This window comes from Gobio gobio (assembly GCF_949357685.1).
Source record: "Gobio gobio genome assembly, chromosome: 19".
Taxonomy (NCBI): domain Eukaryota; kingdom Metazoa; phylum Chordata; class Actinopteri; order Cypriniformes; family Gobionidae; genus Gobio; species Gobio gobio.
Genome location: NC_137112.1, coordinates 38609369 through 38629134, shown reverse-complemented (window position 1 = coordinate 38629134; position 19766 = coordinate 38609369). Strand labels below are relative to the sequence as shown.

The following is a 19766-nucleotide window of genomic DNA, read 5'->3' as shown; positions in this document are numbered from 1 at the left end:
TTATGTGAGGAACTGACCAACGATTAAGTCAATATTCACTGAATTTTCATTCATTTTGACCCATACTGGCAGAGTAGCTATGTCTGATTCATCATTAAAATTCAGATCTGTTCAATGAATGATTTGTAGGTGAACTGAACAACTTACTGACTAAATGATGTGGCTGCAGCCCACTAAAATGGAAGATTATGTTCATCACATGACAAAAAAAAAAAGGTTACACTTTATTTTAAGGTGTCTTTGTTACAGTGTAATTATATATTTAAGTAGGCTGAGTAATATTAATTAACTACATGTACTTACTATAGGGTAGGGTTAGGGTTTGGTTGAGGATTAGTTGCATGTAATTATGCATAATTTACTGTTGTTATTATTATGGCACGTACATGTAACATATGTGACAAGGACACTGTAAAATAAAGTGTTACCAAAATAAATTACGGTACTTTAATTGTGCCTTTACATTATTTTTGAAGCTTGAAAGCTCCAGTCTCATTCATTTTAATTACAAGGAAAAGAGCAACCAGCACATTATTAAAACATCTCCTTTTGTGTTTTACAGAAGAAAAAGGTCATATGGGGGCTTGCCTCAAACAGTAGAGTGTGGCGCTAGCAACGTCAAGGTCTTGGGTTCGATTCCCAGGGAAAGCAAGAACTGACAAAATGTAAAAATGTGTACCTTGAATACAATGGAAGTCGCTTTGGATAAAAGCGTCTGCCAAATGCATAAATGTAAATGTAAATATGGGTTTGGAATGACATGAGGGTGAGTAAACGTTGATCATTTTTATTTTGTGCGTGAACTGTCCCTTTAAGGCTTTAGGAAGAGCCATTTTTACAAGACAAGAGGGAAGGAACAACACAGTGAATAATTCAGGGCCAGGTAATGATCCAACTACCTTGATTTCCTCAAAAGTGTCTTTAGAAGTAAAGACAACAAAGCCTCTGACCGACTGAGGCAGCAACAAAGAAGAAAAAATGATTACATACAGAGCTTTCGCTTTTAAACCTGATACAAGAGAAATATGAATTTTCATCAAATATTGTCTGCATCAGGAAAACGTCAGCATCCCCCAGTGAGCTTGTCAATCAAATCCAGTCTATGCTTTGATCTACAGAGAAACTTTTACCAGGCCTTCAGTCTTATAATGTGAAGTGGCAGGTGTCAAATAGATTCTGTCTGGATTCTGTATGATGGAGGTTACGTAATATGTCTGTTGACATTGATCATCTCTAAAATGCTTCCAGCGGGAGATGTGTTACTGACCTAAAAGGTTTTCCGAATGGCACTGATATACAGAGGTACTGGTCAGACACTGACTTAAAGCATTTGTTAAACATAAAAAGCAACATGATTTAAATCGCACTATGAACTGTTCTTTAGCTCCAATGTTACATTTGGTGCAACTTACCTAAAGTCTCTTTCTTGCCCTTGCTCCTCCACTAAGTGGTCATTTTCTCCTTTCTTCCAGCCAGTCAAATACTTCTCGCCTTGTGACTGGCAGCTAAGCGAGTGCTTTTCCCGCCCTCCCATTGGAGACGAGTCCGTTGGAGAGATGATGTAGATTTTTGACGGATCAATGGAGCTGGAGTTCTTCAAACAGCGTTCAGAGGGGCTTCCAGAATGACGAGAACCACTGAGGGGGGAAAATGGAGACCAAAATTAAACCAAAAGCTGTTTGAATAACTAATTTATCATGAAATTGTGATGCCTGCCTTAGCAAGAACCATTAATTATCAGGTTTTAAGGATTCTTTCTTATCAAGGCAGGAACATGGAAGCAAAAATTACTACTGAAACAGCAAAAAATACAGTACAAAAATACTTTTCAATCGATTTTTAGTTGAATCAGCAAGAAGAACAAACGTAACAAACTAAAAAATTCATACAAAAATCTTAAATGAATCAAGCATTCATGCAAATAATCATACACTCTCTCTCAATCTCACCTGGAAAGAGAGGAGATCTCGCTTAGATCTCCTGTGCTGCCATCCGTGGTGTGACCGGTAGGTGTAGCGGGAACATATCCTTGAGACAAGTACATCTTTGCCCTTCCTTCATCTGTCTCACCATCCTCGTGGTATTCCAGAGGCCACGGGAGTCCCGTCTCAACCCTTCCATCCCTCATGACCATCCGTGAGGGTCCCACCCCAGTTAAGGGCAGGGAAGGGGGTGGAGGGGGCATGCAGGGTGCTGTATCTATGCCGCTGTCGGTGGACGCCCCCTTTATGTAGGTGAGACCCAGGGACTCTGGATCCATCGGGTCTCCAGAACCGAAATGTTTCTCGTCGCTGCCGCTGGAAGCATTGCTGGAGAGGGTGTTGTTACTGGAGTGGCTGGAGCAATGACTGTGGCAGCTCTTCTCACGGGTCTGGAAGATTAAAGTTGACACATTATTATGGTGGTTAAAAAAAAAGTACTACACTTTGAAAGTTTGTGGTCAGTAAGATTTTGGAATGTTTTTGAAAGAAGTCTCTTATGCGTACCAAGGCTGCATTTATACGATTAAAAATACAGTAAAAACAGAAATACACTGTTAAAAAAAGAAGTTATCTCAAACTTGTAAGAGAAAAACAAAGATTGTTGGAGTATGTTTTACAAGAAAATACTATTTCAGTCTTTCTACTTAATCTCATGTTTAATTCAATGTGTAATTTGTAATTTCTTTGTAATTATTTGTGAAATTTACTAGCAATTACTGAGTGAAAACTGTTAAAAAGTAAATCCACCAACAGTGCATTGTGAAATATTAATACAATTGAAATAACAATTTTAGGTTACACTTTATTTTAAGGTGTCATTGTTAAAATTGTTACATTATATACTTAAGTACTGAGTAATATTAATTAACTAGGGTAGGATAAGGGTTTGGTTGAGGGTTAGTTGCATGTAATTATGCATAATTTACTGTTATTACTACAGTAACTACATGTAACATAAGTAACAAGGACACTATAAAATATAGCGTTACCTATTTCTATTTTCGCTCTAATATGCTAAATTGGTGCTCAAGAAAATAATATTATACAATGAAAATAGAGATACTGTATATACATATATATTATTGTACTGTATAATAATTTTAAAAAATTCTTCAAAATATTCAGAGTGAACATTTTTTACCATTGGTACTTGGGCACTGAATATGAGGCAGGGAAACCATTTTTATTGAAATGCAACATTTGTTTACTTCATGGTCACAATACAATCCAACAAAAATGGATGAAGGAAGACCCCCAGAGCACTGAAGTGCATTTAGCAGAGCAATAAAAGCAACAGACAGGAGAACCAGCACTATGCCATTACCACCTACTGTAACCAATCTCATGGAAAATTAATAATTGATTATTCGGTTAAATTGCATCCTCTAAATTTAAGCCCTTTCACATGAATGGAAAGCGGATGATTTTTAAACTTTAATGCATGGTTTGCTTTGGAAGATCTACAATGCGCACCCTTTCCTAATGTCCTCTCTGGCTAAAGCCAATACGGTCAATACACTATTGCAAAACGCTGTCAGTTCTGTGAATCAAGTAATGGGAGATGCAGGGCTTTGGATAAGTAATACGAGATAAACATGACCCATGAAGATATTTCTTGCCATTAGCATCAACATCGGCTGCAAGCAGCAAGGGTAGGGTGACCTTTTCGTGCTTGATAAATCCGGTGTATTTGTACTTAACCTGATGTATAGGCTCCTGATGTTGGAGCTACCCAGAGCACAGCACAAGTCAGAATGTACAGTGTGGTGTCCTGTAACTGTGCCGGCGTCCAGTTTCTTATGTCAATTCCCACAGGGATTGCATGACTGGATGTGACAATATGAGCCATCTGCCATAGATGTCAACCCCCCTTTTCCTCCAAACCAATGACCTCCACTCCACAACTACCCACCCACACGGAGAAATGTTGTGCATTTGCAATACTGCCAACTACACGTTCCTGACTAATGAGGTCACTGCACCCATCAGCCACATATAAACACACAAACACTTGCACCGACACACATGCATTTACGTAGCATTTGGTTCTGTTGCTGTACAGTAAAAGACATTTACTGTATCATAAAGATGTTTATGCTCCAATAACCTGAAGTTAATATGTAAACTAGAAAACCGCCGTTTGGAATGCTGCAAATGTAGACAAGCAGAAGGAAACAAGTCCCAGTGCTATTAAAAAAAAAGACTTCAAATCAGAGACTGGATCTAACGGTTTTATAGTTCAACTGATTGATTACTTACACGAGGAAATTTACCAGGCGAGTCTTTCGCCCCCTGTCTCTGTAGACCTCGGTTTAGGATCTTGGTGGATGGGATGTGCCACTTGGCTTCTGGTACACAAGGCGATCCTGGAAATAATGGATGTGATGTTACATGACATTAAATGGAACGCTGTGCATTTAAAACCGATTAGTCGATCTTAACCAAATGATAAATAGAAAATGACTCTGGTTATTTAATGCAGATTGTTAAATTCATAAAACAGTCAATTAAAGTAGGTAAATAAATTCCATAAGTCACTTGAAACTAATGAAGTTTAATTGGCGCTTGAGAAAAACAATGCTTCCATACCAGCAGACCGCGTCCTCTCCAGCTTGTGCTCTCTATCTCTGTGCACGTCTCCCTCTTTTTCTTCTGGCTGATCATGAAGGGCAGGTGATTGTGATCTATGGGACAAGTAGAATATCGTTGTAATGTAAAGGTCCACAGGCATTATCCATAGACATTAATGATATTTTGATTTTACTGCCAAAGCATGTTGTATCAGCCTGATGAATACATTTCATATGGAGGGAAAATATAGAGGGGTCATATTATAAAAAAATTATAATTTTCCTTGATCTTTCGAGGCAAAGATATAAAAATGTTTGTCTAAATTTTAGAATCTTCTTTAATGTTCAGAAAAGTGGCTGCGATTTGTCTTTGCAAAGTCCCTGATTATATTTTTGCAGCACTATTAAAGCACAGATTGTGAACCTCAAGGGACAAAATAAAATGAAAAATGTATGATATGAAACGTTTGTTTAAAGTGAGTGGTTTAGCAAGGTGATGTAGAGGTCATGGTTAACTGTCCTAGCATTGGTGGGGCAGGGAGGTTTCAATAACCTCCTGTGTTGTGCATCTGTCTGTGAAAGAACAGCTGATGTTTACAAAGCTGGCCATGAAATATTAGCTCATACTAGACATCCTTCTCTAATTCTGTTTGCACCGAAGATTTGCACCAAATCTCATATGATTAGACTTTTGTGATAACCTCTAAACCTGCTGAGCTCTTTTATTTCTGAGGTACAAGGCTGAGGCGAACAGAATCTCATTACCCATCATAACTGGCTTTCTGGGCCCATGTGCCGCAGGGACCGGGGTCACTGGAGGTTGATTGGTTACTGGGAGAACTGCAGTAGTGCTGGCCAGGATTTCCAGACGGACTCTGAACCATCTCAAAGTCCTGCAACACCCTGCAATGAGCAAACACAAGGCAGAAGCTCATTAATCAAAGCTCTGGTAGCACACGCAATGAGAGCACTGCAACAAGACTCATTCATATTCTGGACCGGAGGGAGGAAACACTGTCAAAAAAAAGTGTTGGAGCAGATTCTATTCATAGCGGGACCCCGTGTCTCCAGGGCTGGGAACGTCTGCGCATTCCAGAGGGGAAATAAGAGAAACATACTCCAGGAAGGAATGACATGCCATGTGCAACACAGATCCCAGCAGGGAATGGGATGACAGCCTGGGTGAAGAGGCCGCAAAGGTGTGTGCATTTCAGACAAGGTGAAGACACAAGCATGAAACACACAGTCACTCAATTGCACAAGAAGACACGCATTACGAAGGGATCCCAAGTCTACGGCACCGGAAAATCAAGTTCCCAATTAGCTCAACCTGAAAGGCGTCTCCTGAGAAATGCGAAAGCGAATCAATGCCACATCAGACTTTGACATGATCATTCCATACTTTTTTGCCTTCTCTAATCCACAGGGTGGAATGTATCATCCTTAATAGCCTCTATGTGCTCCCTTTTGGGCTTTCCCAGAGGATATATCAGCCGAGATATGTCTCGATAATCAAACATCAGCGTTATGAATCATTGTTCCTTAAAGTTTTTGTTGCTTAGCCTGATAAAAACCAGGTGTTGCTGTTTGTTACCTTTTACCCATTAAAAACCAGGTGTTGCTGTTTGTTACTTGACACATTCACAGTGGCGACCAATTAAAAAAAACAATACAAATACAAAATAATATACTATATATTTATAGTATAATTATTTTTAATAGGTACAATTATGTTGATTTAAAAACAGGATTCAGACATCATTACAATAGAATTAGAGAATTAGGCGGTGTGGGCATGTTTTCGTGAAATATCAGGACACAAATGTGTATAATGACATGGGTATGACATAGGTATTACAAAAAGAGGGTGAAATATGAGGACGTTCCCCATGTCCTCACTTTTCAAAATGCTTATAAATCACACAGAACAAGTTTTTTTTCACAGAAAGTAAACTGCACACTCTTCTGTGAGGGCTAAGTTTAGGGGCAGGGGCAGTGTAAGGGGATAGAAAATACGGTTTGTACGGTATAAAAACCATTACGCCTATGGAATGTCCCCACATTTCACAAAAACAAACATGTGTGTGTGTGTGTTGGGGGGGAGTGAGGGTTTAGTAAATGTCATTAAAATAATGTTACATTTTTAGTTCAATAGTCCTAATATAATTTTACTTAATTACATTTTTATTGTTCACCACTTACTTTATTATGAATAGACCAAATTCCTCTTTGGACTGAAATGTGACCTGGACATTTCCGAATGCAGTCCACTATTTACAGAGCTAATAAAACACTATTTAATCGATTTTCATTACGTAATATGAGCCAGAAAAATGTTTGTCCTTGTGTCTGACTTCAGGCATGTTTTTGCTTTAGCTGTCCATGTAAAACTGATTTTCAGATCAATCAGCATTATAGAAAAGCTGGGTGGTATCTATTCTGAATATCAACCATGACAGGAGACCAGAGACAGAAAAGGCCTAGAGACAGTATTGACATCTTTTTTTGAAGAAATCAATGCATTGAACGATGCACGTGCATCAACACTAATAAACAGCTGAATTCTGGATGACCCACAAGCTGTAATGGAGATGACTGCAACGACGAGATCAATTACACAAACCAAACCAATCCACTCTGCCCCTCCATGAGAATCTCTTCCTTATAGGTTTTCCTCATATAGGATCTAATGAAATTATAGACATACGTGAACATGAAAGAGCAGCTTTTGTGTTTGGAATGACATTATCACATATCTCCTACCTGGATCCATCCTGGTACTTCTTATCGAAAGAAGTGCTGCGTGAGATGGCAGCTTGCGCGTACTGGAACATCTGTTGGCCCGGGGAGGGTCGATCTGGACCCTGAGTGGGAGAAACTCGAGACAGCGGCAGCCCCTGGGGAACGTGAGTCATCCTGTGCCAACCAGGGCCGGTACCAAGAGACTTGTACTCCATGACGGGGACACGATACAGCTCTGAGGCACCTCTGAAAAACACAAATTACCATGGGTTTTTACACATTACCCATACCATGTTTATTTTTTGGACATTTATCATAGTAATACCATTGTATATCATGTTATATATAATGTTTTGGAAAATCTCTTATGCTTATAATTGCTGTATTTATTAAACGCAGTAAACAGAGCAATATTGTGAAATATTATATTACAATTTAAAATAACAATTTTCCATTTTCCGGTGATGGCAAAGCTGAATTTTCAGCATTATTACTCCAGTCTTCAGTGCCACATGATCCTTCAGAAATCATTTTAATATGCTGCTCAAGAAACAATATCTTACTGTCATGTGATCGATTTCATGTCTATGTTGAAAGTATAAATTTCTTTAACATTTAACCCAAACTTTTAAACTTTATACAGCACACCGTCCATATGAAAATCATTGGGTAAAATGGTATGTCAATTTACCACTGTATAACCATTTGATATAGAGGGGCTTGTCACTCACAATAGCCGCACATTTAATTTTTGATGACTCAGATGACCACGTATGTTATTTAGTGACTAATTTTGAACATGGGGAACCGTCATAAACTGATTTGTTTTTTCAGGTTGAGTCACATGAACTTTCTTCTACAGGTAAACAAGCAGAAATTCCTGTTCCTTTAAACAGGACAATGCAGCATAACAAACCTTGTTACATAAATAATGTTATATTTTCAATTCAAAACGGTAAAATTTCATAAAAAATGTCAAGTAGTTTGCATCACTTGATATTACTGTTGGTCACTGAATGTTTTTATCGTGGAACAGTTTTACACCTTACATCTTACGACACACTCTTTCACTGCTATAACTAAAGTGTTGCCTTGGAATTCGCACAAACAGTAAGCCCCGGCTTCTTTGATTTAATTGGCCATCTCCCTCATTCTGACAGTGATGAGCGCTGTTAGATCGCTGAGGCAGACCAACCTAAAAAATGTAACATTTTACTTTTGTCATCATAGCAACAAACAGAGCCGTGTGTAATGGAGTACAGCAGAGCAGCAGCAATTTGGCCATTTCTAATTATTCAAGGGGACTTGTCCCCCTCAAAGTCTGTGGTGGTTACGGCCCTGTAGGCCGCCTACATGAGCTAACCCAGTGATTATCTCCACTTAGAAACAACTTTCATTATATCAACAGCACAACATGTACCCGACATGTATTTAATTATAGAAAAGCCTGAAGGGATTAATCACATCAATACTATGGATTAACCTGATTTTTGGATAGATCACGTTTTTCCCCCTAGAGTTAATTAGCCTTGAAATGCCTGAGAGGTTGGAATCAGCATTGTGGGGGCAGACCGCTCCTTCCAAAAGAATGAGGATTATCATGGCAGTTGAGTTACAGGTCAGAGCCCCCCAACAGCGGGATCACTTCCTTCACGCCTCTGATCTGACTGGATAACTCCCGGCAGTTGACGTTTACACACACACACACACATCGGGGTCCAAAGGTTTGAGACCACAGTAAAAAAATCTAGGACTCAAAAACAAATGAAAGCTGAAACTCTTATACTTTGAAGCAAATTAGTGACACTGATCATGTGACTGAAATGGTGTGAAATTAATGTTAATTTTCCCAATTCAAATTATAACTCAAATTGTTATCCTAAAATATAATTTGTAATAAAAAAAATTGCAAAACTAGTTCACTTTTCACTAGTGTTCTCAGGCTTTTGGACACCACTGTAAATAATTGCTAGCTGTGTTTAGAGCCAGGCTATTTCTATGAATCCATTTCAATGTATTAATCTGGAGTATTTTTCTAGTCAGTCATTCAGCATCAAGGGATCATTTTGTGAGTGAAATTGGCAGAAAATATTAAAAGATAATCACTGCAGGGCTGTTTGGCAAGAGAAAAGACACATCTGCAAATGAGATGACAAATGGTATCCGATAAAAGATGTACTGTATTTTTCTGTGATTATCTGGTGGGTGTTATTAGAGAGAGAGAAGAACAAACAGAAAATGAACAAGTCCAGCCCACGGCAGCGGGATTCATTGATGGTTAATGATGCTTTCCAATCTAATCCTCTCTGTACCAACCACACACACTGAATTACTTCCGAAACAAGAATCTCTGGTGATCTTCTTGAACGAAGAGCTGGAACAGGCGAGGGCTCTCAAGACAGATTCTCACAGCCACTACAATGATATACAGTACTTCAAAAAACTACTTCTATGGAGAACAATGCACTCTTAGACCCTCATGCACAAATTCCTTGAATTGAGAAATGCCTTGCAAACAAATGCTTTCAAATTAAATAAATATGCCTGTTAATTTACTCTGAAGTTCAAGACATCTCTACAGACTTCAGTACTAAAGTTATTTTTGACATCCAATTGAAAATCCAATGACATCCAAATGCAATATTATTGCTGAACACTCTGATCTGAACTATAAGCAAATACAACCATGACTTGTCCTGGCATGCTTCTGTTAACTATAGTTCTCTAGAAACGACTTGCCCAAGATACAGCTATTTAGAGCACTCAACCAGAAGTGCAAGCAATCTTCTATAAATTTGTGTTTACAAAGAGCACAGAGCGCTTGATATCTGTGGCTTTCATGCCTTGCAGGGGGGCGATAAAAGTCAATCCAGTTATTGACAGTCTAGAGGGTCACTTTAATCTCTGCCTTCAGACGTTTTTGGTAAGCCCTCAGCTCTTCTGAAATGAGCAAACAGAACATGAGGCACGTGTTCAACAAAGTTCAAAAGGGTTCTGGGTCACTTTCTATTTCAGGACAGTTTGCCGTGAGTGGTTTCTTTCATGTAAAGGCTCCAAAAAAAAAAGTAAAAAATACAAGCAGACTACGATCATATCATTCACAGATTATCTCAAGAGTCTTATCAAGAGATTATTTTAAGAGACAAGAGAAATCATCTCTTCAGGACATGACCTCTGTTCGCCCATGAGAATTTGGTGTGGCCCATCTGTCTGAATTACATTTAGTAAAGGTTTAGTTTTGAGGGTCATTTTTGTAAATGTGGCCATGATTTATAACAAGGTTTATAACATGTGCTGCATTTTGAATAATAAACACATTTTAAATCTATTCGGCATTGTGAACATGATTTTAAAAAGATTTTTTGAATAAATAAGAAAGAAGGTAATGAAAAGCATAACTGCCAATGGAAGACTGAGGACAAACTGTACCTTCTGGGGGTGCCATCCTCGTGTGGATGTATGACAACCACCGTAACAGGTGTGGAGGTCCGCAGATAGTCAATCATCTGTTCGTGAGTTAAAGTCCCAACAGCGACCTTGCAGATTTCTACCAAACGGCAGCCAGGGCGAAGTCCTGCCTGCCAGGCGAAGCCGAACGGCTCCACGTCGGCTACCACACCCTCAAAGTTGACATGGAAGCCCAGCTGGCCCAGGGCATTTCTGCGCAGGGTCATCTCTAGCGTCTCACAACCCCTGGTGACCATCTGCGGAGAAGACAGAACAGACGAAATGACTTTAACCATCTGAAACCAGGCTTTTTGTCACCTCAGCGACTTTTAAAGATAAAATCTATACTGTGATGATCGGCAGAAGGTCCTGCACAGGTAAGCATGCAGATGGGTTGGCAGGTATGCAGAGATATATATGATGGCTGAAGCCAGGTCTCTGAAGGATGAAATTAACTGATGTCAAACCAACACGGGAGAACACAACAGGCTGGTTGTCTCATGAATAACACATTCCAACAACCCAAACTGAGAATTGGACACCTAAAACAAACGTATGTGTGATATAGCAGCTTAAACCTTTTGCATACAACTTAAACCCCAAAATACACAGTTTTAAGCAAACCTCAGTTAAGCTGACCTTACTCAGACTCTTCAAAGCTACTAAGAGCCCGAAGGCATTTTTCGAAGCACCCACAAAAACAACAAAAACACTTTGATGAGTGAGGTGGTTTAAAAGAAATACTGTATGAAAGGATGGTCACACTTTAGATTAGGGTCCAATTCTCACTATTAACTAACTATTAAATATGACTTTTGCCTCAATAACTCTTAATTACTGCTTACTTGGACCCTAAATAGTTAGTAAGGTTGTTAAGTTTAGGTATTGGGTAGAATTAAGGGATGTAGAATATGGTCATGCATAATAAGGCTTTAATATGTGCTTTAAAAGTCATAGGCGGAGTTTCACTTTTGTGCTTTCTGGGGGGGGGGGGGGGGGGTCTTTATTCTAGGTCTTTGTAATAGGCTAATGAAGCAATCAATTTAAACTATTTGCAAATATATTATTTTAAGTTTCAGCTTTGCAACCATACTCCCCCCGGAACCCAAAGACTTGTGGTTTCCCGCACGCTGCCCGGAGGGTCATGGGAATAACGCCGCCGGATCACGGGTCGGCATCGTTTACGGTCGGAACTACGACGGTATCTGATCGTCTTCGAACCTCCGACTTTCGTTCTTGATTAATGAAAACATTCTTGGCAAATGCTTTCGCTTTCGTCCATCTTGCGCCAGTCACTCTAATTTTTTCAAAATAAACACTCCGGGCCCCTGGACCAGACACCCAGTTAAGGGCATCCGGGGGGCACCGGGAGGCAGGGTCCAGGACAGGCGGTGGCTCGCCTCGCGGCGGACCGCCAGCCCACTCCCGAGATCCAACTACGAGCTTTTTAGCTGCAGCAACTTTAGTATACGCTATTGGAGCTGGAATAACCGCAGCTGCTGGCCCCAGACTTGCCCTCCAATGGGTCCTCGCCCATGGGTTTAGGATACGCTCATTCCAATTACAGGGCCTCGAAAGAGACCTGTATTGTTATTTTTCGTCACGACCTCTCCATGTCGGAAATGGGTAATTTGCACGCCTGCTGCCTTCCTTGGATGTGGTAGCCGTTTCTCAGGCTCCATCTCCGGAATCGAACCCTGATTCCCCGTTACCCGTGGTCACCATGGTAGGCGCCAAATGTACCATCGAAAGTTGATAGGGCAGACATTCGAATGAGTCGTTGCCGCCGCGGAGGGCGCGCGATCGGCCCGAGGTTATCTAGAGTCACCAAAGTGGCCAGGGGACCGAGCGGCCGACACCCCCCGGCCACACCAGGATGGGTTTTGGATCTGATAAATGCACGCGTCCCCGACCGCCGGAGGGGCCGAGTCAGTGCTCGTTTGCATGTATTAGCTCTGGAATTGCCACAGTTATCCAAGTAACGGTTGGAGCGAACCATAACTGATTTAAAAGAGTTCACTCTTATTCGTATGTCTAATATGTAGAAAATACAAAAGTCTCGTCGTCACATTAATTTAAGAATTACATGAATCACGATCGCATTTTTTCAATTAAAAACGGCAAAATTTAACAAAGCGTTGAGTAGTTTGCAGTCTATTACTGTCGGTAGGTGAACATTTCTATCATAAAACAGTTGTCTAAAGCCTGGAACACACCAAGTTTTCGTGTGTCGGCCAACTAAGTTTCCTAAGTTTTGGTCCTCGTAGACTGTTTTTCAGCCGATTCGACACGTTGAATCAGGGTCTGCGCTTGTTGGTCAGTCAGGTCATCTGATCGTTCTGATTGGCTGTTCTGCTAGCGAACCAGTACACGAGAAAAACCCCCAGAAGTGATCGTCTGTGGTGAGCGAGATTATGAGGTGAGCTTTGTTTATATAGGATATACAGGGTAGCTCTTCCAGTTTCCCGCTTTGAATAACGAAAACTGCCACCAGCTGGTACGGAAAGCTGTTTAATCATACGCAAGCGCAGAACAGACGTGCTACTTGGCCGTTGGGTGTCAAGCGTCTGCTTGGTGTATCAGGGCAACTTTGGACCCAGACGCTGAGCCAACTTGAGCCAACTCAGCAGTCTGCTTCCCCAAACTCCGTCTATGTTAAAAGTACTAAAAAACAGCCTATATCCTAGCAATATGCATGCTAATAAGCAACTGGTTAATAGTGAGAATTGGACTCTAAACTAAGATGTTAACGAAAGGATTTGTTATTTAGACACCGCTTGGCTTTTACCATAATATCTGCTAAAAATATAAAAAAAAATTTACCAAACACAGATTTAAAATGAAATGCACAAAATGAACCAAAAATGTATGTCACTTAACCTGTATGACTTACTTTCTTTTATTTTTTTAAGATTGTTTTAATCAATGACAGCCAAAGGGGTACAAAAAAAGTCACTGACTTTTATTGTATGGACAAAAAAAACTAAACAAAACAAAACCTACAATATTTTTCAAAATGCTTCTTTTGTGTTCCACATAAGTCAGCCAGCCATACAGGTTTGGAATGACACAAGGGTGAGTAAACGATGACTGAATTTTAATTTAGTGCTGATGGTCTGCTGCACAAACACTATGATGATGACAGAAAACCAACCAATGTAAAAAAAACACATTTAAGAGCTTGTGAACAGTTAAAGCACAGTATTTTACAAGCTGTCAAATCTCACAAAGAGAATGGACCACACATGCTGACTGGGTCGATCACTATAAACAGCATGTACACCCACTTAAGCCTCCATTGCACTGTAAAAAATGCCAGTCTGCAGGTCTGGCCCAACTGAGCATGAAAAGGCGGCAATAAAGCAAGAAGTGGAACTAATATTGTTTTATTAAGGTGTGTGTTGATGTACGTACATAACCCAGAGTGAAAAAAGTGAATGGTTCTGGCAAGCTTAAGGTAAACTAAGGTACTATATTCTGCTCTAACATGGTCTTTCTACCTTTCTTATGCTAATCCATTGACCTCTGGCCCCTGATTGCGAGAGAAACTTGATCCTGTATACCAACACTGCTTGCTTATTCACAGTAAAAGGCAAGCTTGGACTGAGCTTCAGCTTAGATTAAACTTGATCTCTCCTCTTGGATTGGCTACACATACCTCTAATCGCTGTACGACCTCTCGAACTTCCTCTGGGCATCCGTCCTGCACGGAAAACACCACACAGTCGCCACGTTCGTAAAAGAGCTTCACCCTGCCAACCATGGAGGACGAGCTCCAACCAATTACGTCCTTGCAGTAACAGTTGAAAACCACTTCCCGGGACGCTTCCTCAATGAGTGCCACAAACTCGCGGGAGATGGCCAGCAAACATCCGATATCGGTGGACTGGCAGCTGTCCCGGGCAACCACTGACCACGTGATGGCTCCAGTACTGTACAGATGAGCATTGTTCCTTGGCCGGCTGCGTTCCTTCCTTTTGGCGCCTAGGGTGATGAAGCTGAATTTTGCACCTGAGGCATCCACAGGCGTTGCACCGGTGAAGTTCTCCACTAAGTCTTTAAGGTATTCTTGGCGGGTACGTGTTGCCATGGCGCGGAACTTCTCAGACTTGTGGGCCGCGTTTTCGCTGTTGATCACCTTGGCTAGCAGGAAGTCCCGGAAAACAGCAGACTTTGGGAACATCACTCCCTTGGGTATGGGAGGTCCGAACTGAGGCACATCTTTGGATCTGGCAACTGCAACACTATTGAATAAAGAAATATGATTAAATGAGTTTTAGTCACTTAAAAATCTAGCTCAATTCGTCAAAGAGACTTCTTTCAAAACCTTAAAGAACCTTTTGAACATAAACTTTTGAACAATATAATATAATTATAATTTTAAATATTGTTTTATATACATTTATATACATACTAAGGGTCTCCACATATTAAGCTAGGATAGGAGATTCAACTTTAATATACGTAATATGCACAAAGGTGGGAAGCACATGGCTCCTGTGAGAAAAATGCATAGAAAGGTTTTTCCGTTTGACTTCAACATTGACATCAATTCTGAAATCCTGCCGCAGAAGTCTCTCACAGATCTGCTCAGAAAGATGAGACAAGCAATTTTGCTTTGAGACGGGTTCCAGCCTCCCTCAGCTCTCTGCAATGTTACGCTGAACAAGCTTAAGAGGTACACACTGAGTAAATAAGACTGGAAATTGAATTCCCTTCGATCTTATCCTTTAATCCTCCGTATCGTTCTGAGAGGTCAAATCTGACTGTCACCAAGCTGTTTGGAAAGCATCTTCATCTGCCTCCAACCCCTGCCCAACTAAAAAGAAATCTCTAATTTACAAAATTGGATTATTCTGGATGGGTTGGGCATGACTTTAAAAACAGTATTTAGTTCAGCAAAGATATGTATAAGCCACGCCACAACCTATTTTCTCTTGCCAAAACAGCTTAGATAATGTGGTTCAGATAACAATAGTTGATTAAACCAATCCCCTTCATTGTATTAACTCAATTTTTCTATTTCAATGAACTCAATTTTAAGGCAACCAGGTAACTTACTTTAAGTTAAACTAACAATATTTTTTTACAGTGCATCCTTATCGGAAAACAGAAGCATTTATTGAACATACTAGGCTGAAAACTATATGTAATTGACATTTTACATCTTACCTGTAACACACATGCTCTGTGCAAGGATTGTGGACTTTGACGATGATGAAGACGTGTTGAAAGTGAGAGCGTATGTTTTGGGGTGTGAATGGAAAAGCTCCTGGTTCTTGGAAAATGATGGTAACGATGTCATTTCCAATGTGCCTCTTCCTCAGTAGCTGGATAGAGGAACAGATAATAGGAAGAAAGTCATCATAATGATTTTAAAAAGAAACCAGCTACAGTTACAGCCATCGAATCAGAAAGCGAAAGCAAAAATTTACTTGAAAACACACTCTCCAAAAGTGAAAACATGTGCGTAAATAAAAAATAAAATAATGAAATGAAATGATAAAAAATTAAAAATCAACCTCTGGGACATTGGACTTGAAGGAACATCCACATATAATTCTAACTACTGCATACTGGACAAATAACTGTTTGTAAAAAAGCTTAAGTAACGTGTAAATGTAAAGGCTTAGCTGTAGTCTACTGTAGAACCCCTGTAGACTCATTTCTCTGTCAGCAGAGAGAGAGAGAAAAAAAAGAGGATCAGAGGTATACTGAACTAAAGCTCAAAGCGGTGAAGATCTTCACCAGCTTATATTCTAAGATTATCCCTATCGGACCATGATCCTATGGACAAAAAACATCAAATCCCACAAATCAGCCAAATAAAGACCCATGCAAGGGCTCCTTCACTTCTCTTTCTACTCATTCTGTAAAAAACGACTTTTTTTTAAAAGCACAAATCTCAGTTTCATTATCCGATTGAGTTCAGTCTAGCCATGGGGATTTCATGGAAGTCATTGATGGAAAGCTGTTATGGTGGTAAAGTAATCTGCGGCAGACTATTAGTATTGTTCCGCGCATTGAAAAGTATAGCGGATAAAGGAAATACATCTTTTAGAATTTGTTCCACCAAATAAACAAGTACAGCCTTTCACATCTTAAATGCATCAAAAAATGACACATTTCTAATGAATCATCCTTGATATGTCCTGCCCTTCACAGGGCAACTGGAAAGGGAGCTTTTTTTTTTACATTTTTTTTAAAAGATGGGGCATTCAGACGGTTTCCATGACAACCTGGTCTGCCCGCTGAAGTGTTTACAATTAGCAGGATGCAGGACAATTGGTCTGGGCTCTGTGAGGTCTGTAGATGCACAGATCACAGATCAAGACCAGGCACTTGAAGAGAGAGCTGACGAGGGCTGAAAGAGTTTTGAGTAGAAAGGACTGAGTAAGTGATCAGACCTGAATCTCAATTGACCAGGTGCTTATTCAAGTGTGCATAAATCAGCAGGAAGGATGATCTATCTTGGACTATCTGCTTGCTTGTTTGTAATAATGAAATAATAATGGGACCAAAGCAAATATGTTAAAGATCTTTTACTTACACTACCATTTAAAAGTAAAAAATAGTTTATTCCTGTGATGGTAAAGTTGAATTTTCAGCATCATTACTCCAGTCTTCAGAAACCATTCTCATTTGCTGATTTGGCGCTCAAGAAACATTTCTTATTATAATCCATGTTGAAAACAACAGTACTGCTAAATATTTTTGTGGGAACAGTAGTGTACTTTCATGTCATTCCAAACCTGTTTAACTAACTTCCATTGAACATACTCTTTTTCTTATAATGAAGTAAGCTCCCAAAAGGACACCTTAAAAGTTCTGACCTTCTGAAGTCATGTTATAGCTAACCAGACATCTTATCAAAATGCCTTCAGTGTTCCATGGGGGGGGGGGGGGGGGGGGGGGGGGGGGGGTCATATGGGCTTGAATAAGTATGAAATATATCCGACTCACTTGTTGCCTGTTGTTGGGCGTGTAGGGCAGCATTGTAGAGACGTGAAACATCAGTTCAAAGTCTTTATAGGTGGTGTAGAGAGAGTGAGTGCCAGTGGAGTCCGCTGCAGAGATGTGATTATATCACACATATGCGTATAAAAGCAGTAAATTCAAAAGACACATACACTCATGATGAAATACGAAATTAGTCTCTCGCTGTTCAGTATTAATTTGCAAATGGGTCATCTGCACAGACTAAGAGATTATGAGAAACTAAAGTGCCATATATGCACTGACCGAGAACAAATATGGTATTAACAAAACCCATTTCAGAAATTAACCTGAAGCTGCCAAGCAGCTTTCTAGCTCGTCAAAGATTCACAGCAGTGAACGTGCATCAGACATTCAAACACTTTGAGGATATCCTTGTGAGAGTAGCACTTACTTTTGTTGTCCAGCTGTGCCCTGTACTTGCTGAATCCCTTCAGTCGGACTCTCTGACCCAGTAGATCCAGAAACTCCTCCAGTGCGGGACTACCACTCTCGTTATTGTACATCTCCTCTTCTGTGCTCTGCCCTGCCTGGCAGTACAGGATGCCCACTTTGTGCTGGTAACTCAGCTACAGATTTCAAAGAGTAAAAACACAATCAATCAGTTTCAATCATCGTAATGATAATTTTTTTTATTTTATTATTTTATTTTATTATTATTATTAGTATTTTGAGCCAGCTATTACATCCTTCCCTCAACCCTACTTACATCTATTACATGGCCCTCTGAAATACTGGCCAGTCGCTGCATTCTGTGGTCATTTATTTTTATTTTCATAAATGAACATTACAACGTACAGTCCATTGTAGTTGTTCCTGGCAACTGATTTTCTACACTGTGGTCCTCTCATGTATTGTATCATTATGTGGTCTCTTTATTTACTTACAATAAAACACTTTAAACTCAAACTGTGTAATAAGTAGAAGAAAAAAAAAGCATTACTTGGCGTCAGGGTCTTGATCATCCTTTCTACATTAATCATTAATAATGACCGCCCTGACTACATGTTATCCATTTACCAGTGTTATTTTTATGTTATTTATATACTATTATAGTATTTATTAAGATTTTAAATTCGCTTTAATTTTATATTTTCAGTTTTCCTTTTAATTTTAATTTTAGTTTAGGTTGCAGTAATTTTGTTATGTGCTTTTGTCATTTTTATTATTATTTATTTTTAAATATTTCTATCTAGCTTTAGCTTTAATTTATTTTGATTTCAACTAATTTTATTTCAGTTAGTTGCCAAGACAGCATTTTTCATTTTTGTTTAAGTTTTTATGATTTAAGATAAATGTATTATGTATATTTTTATTTTATTTTCGCTTTAATTCGATTAATGGAAAGGATATTTCAGATATTTCAGTTAAAAATAACAACACTGTCCCTTATATATATAAAAAGGGGTATCTAAATCCAATCTTCAACACACAATCTACAGGAAAGCATCAAAAGCACTCTTAAAGCACATTATGGTCAGGTGATATACACTGTCTACCACACAAGTGGTGATCTATTCATGTTAAGTGCTATCAATCTATGCAAAAGCCTGACACATAATGACATGCAGACTGGCCTCAGATGCCACTTCTGCATTATGTATGAGACACACATACCAGGCAGAAACTACAGGAAGAAGCTATGGAACCAGACGTTGGGCTGCAGACAGCCAAAAGAAAGAAAAAAAAATAGTACAGCCAAGCATTTATTTGGACAATTATTAAAAGATAATGTAAAGAAAGTCAAGAATATGATGCTTAACATCATAATAATAGGAAATGCTGAATGGGTTACAATCTGAACAACGCTGGTTAACCATGACATAGGAATTTTTAAGAGGTCTACGGTAATTGTCCAAAATCCCCACCCTGTACCAATTTTTAAAAAATGGTAAAAGCAATTTTAGTGCTATTCTTTCAATTGCTTTGGCTTTTTGTGCCATAAAAAAGCCACCAACAGTCTCTAGTCTAGAGGGAAAAAGCAAACCCCCCCAAAAAGCCATTATCAGAGAGGGGGTAGAATCGGGAG

General features: G+C 39.5%; 1 protein-coding gene across 2 annotated transcripts in view; it reads right to left on the bottom strand.

Annotated features, from left to right (window-relative positions):
• sipa1l2 (signal-induced proliferation-associated 1 like 2) overlaps window positions 1-19766 on the bottom strand; it is a 77301-nt gene that overhangs the window by 11309 nt on the left and 46226 nt on the right. The window contains exons 5-16 of one of the 2 annotated variants that reach the window (XM_079844794.1): window positions 18132-18306; window positions 17705-17808; window positions 15914-16071; window positions 14400-14985; window positions 10724-10998; window positions 7316-7540; window positions 5318-5455; window positions 4572-4666; window positions 4242-4348; window positions 1950-2371; window positions 1413-1637; window positions 900-953 (exon numbers count right to left, since the gene is read on the bottom strand). In XM_079844794.1, coding sequence (XP_079700920.1) covers window positions 900-953; window positions 1413-1637; window positions 1950-2371; window positions 4242-4348; window positions 4572-4666; window positions 5318-5455; window positions 7316-7540; window positions 10724-10998; window positions 14400-14985; window positions 15914-16071; window positions 17705-17808; window positions 18132-18306 — 2564 coding nt within the window. The remainder of the gene's footprint in view (window positions 1-899; window positions 954-1412; window positions 1638-1949; window positions 2372-4241; window positions 4349-4571; window positions 4667-5317; window positions 5456-7315; window positions 7541-10723; window positions 10999-14399; window positions 14986-15913; window positions 16072-17704; window positions 17809-18131; window positions 18307-19766) is intronic. The other variant, XM_079844795.1, reaches the window with a different exon arrangement.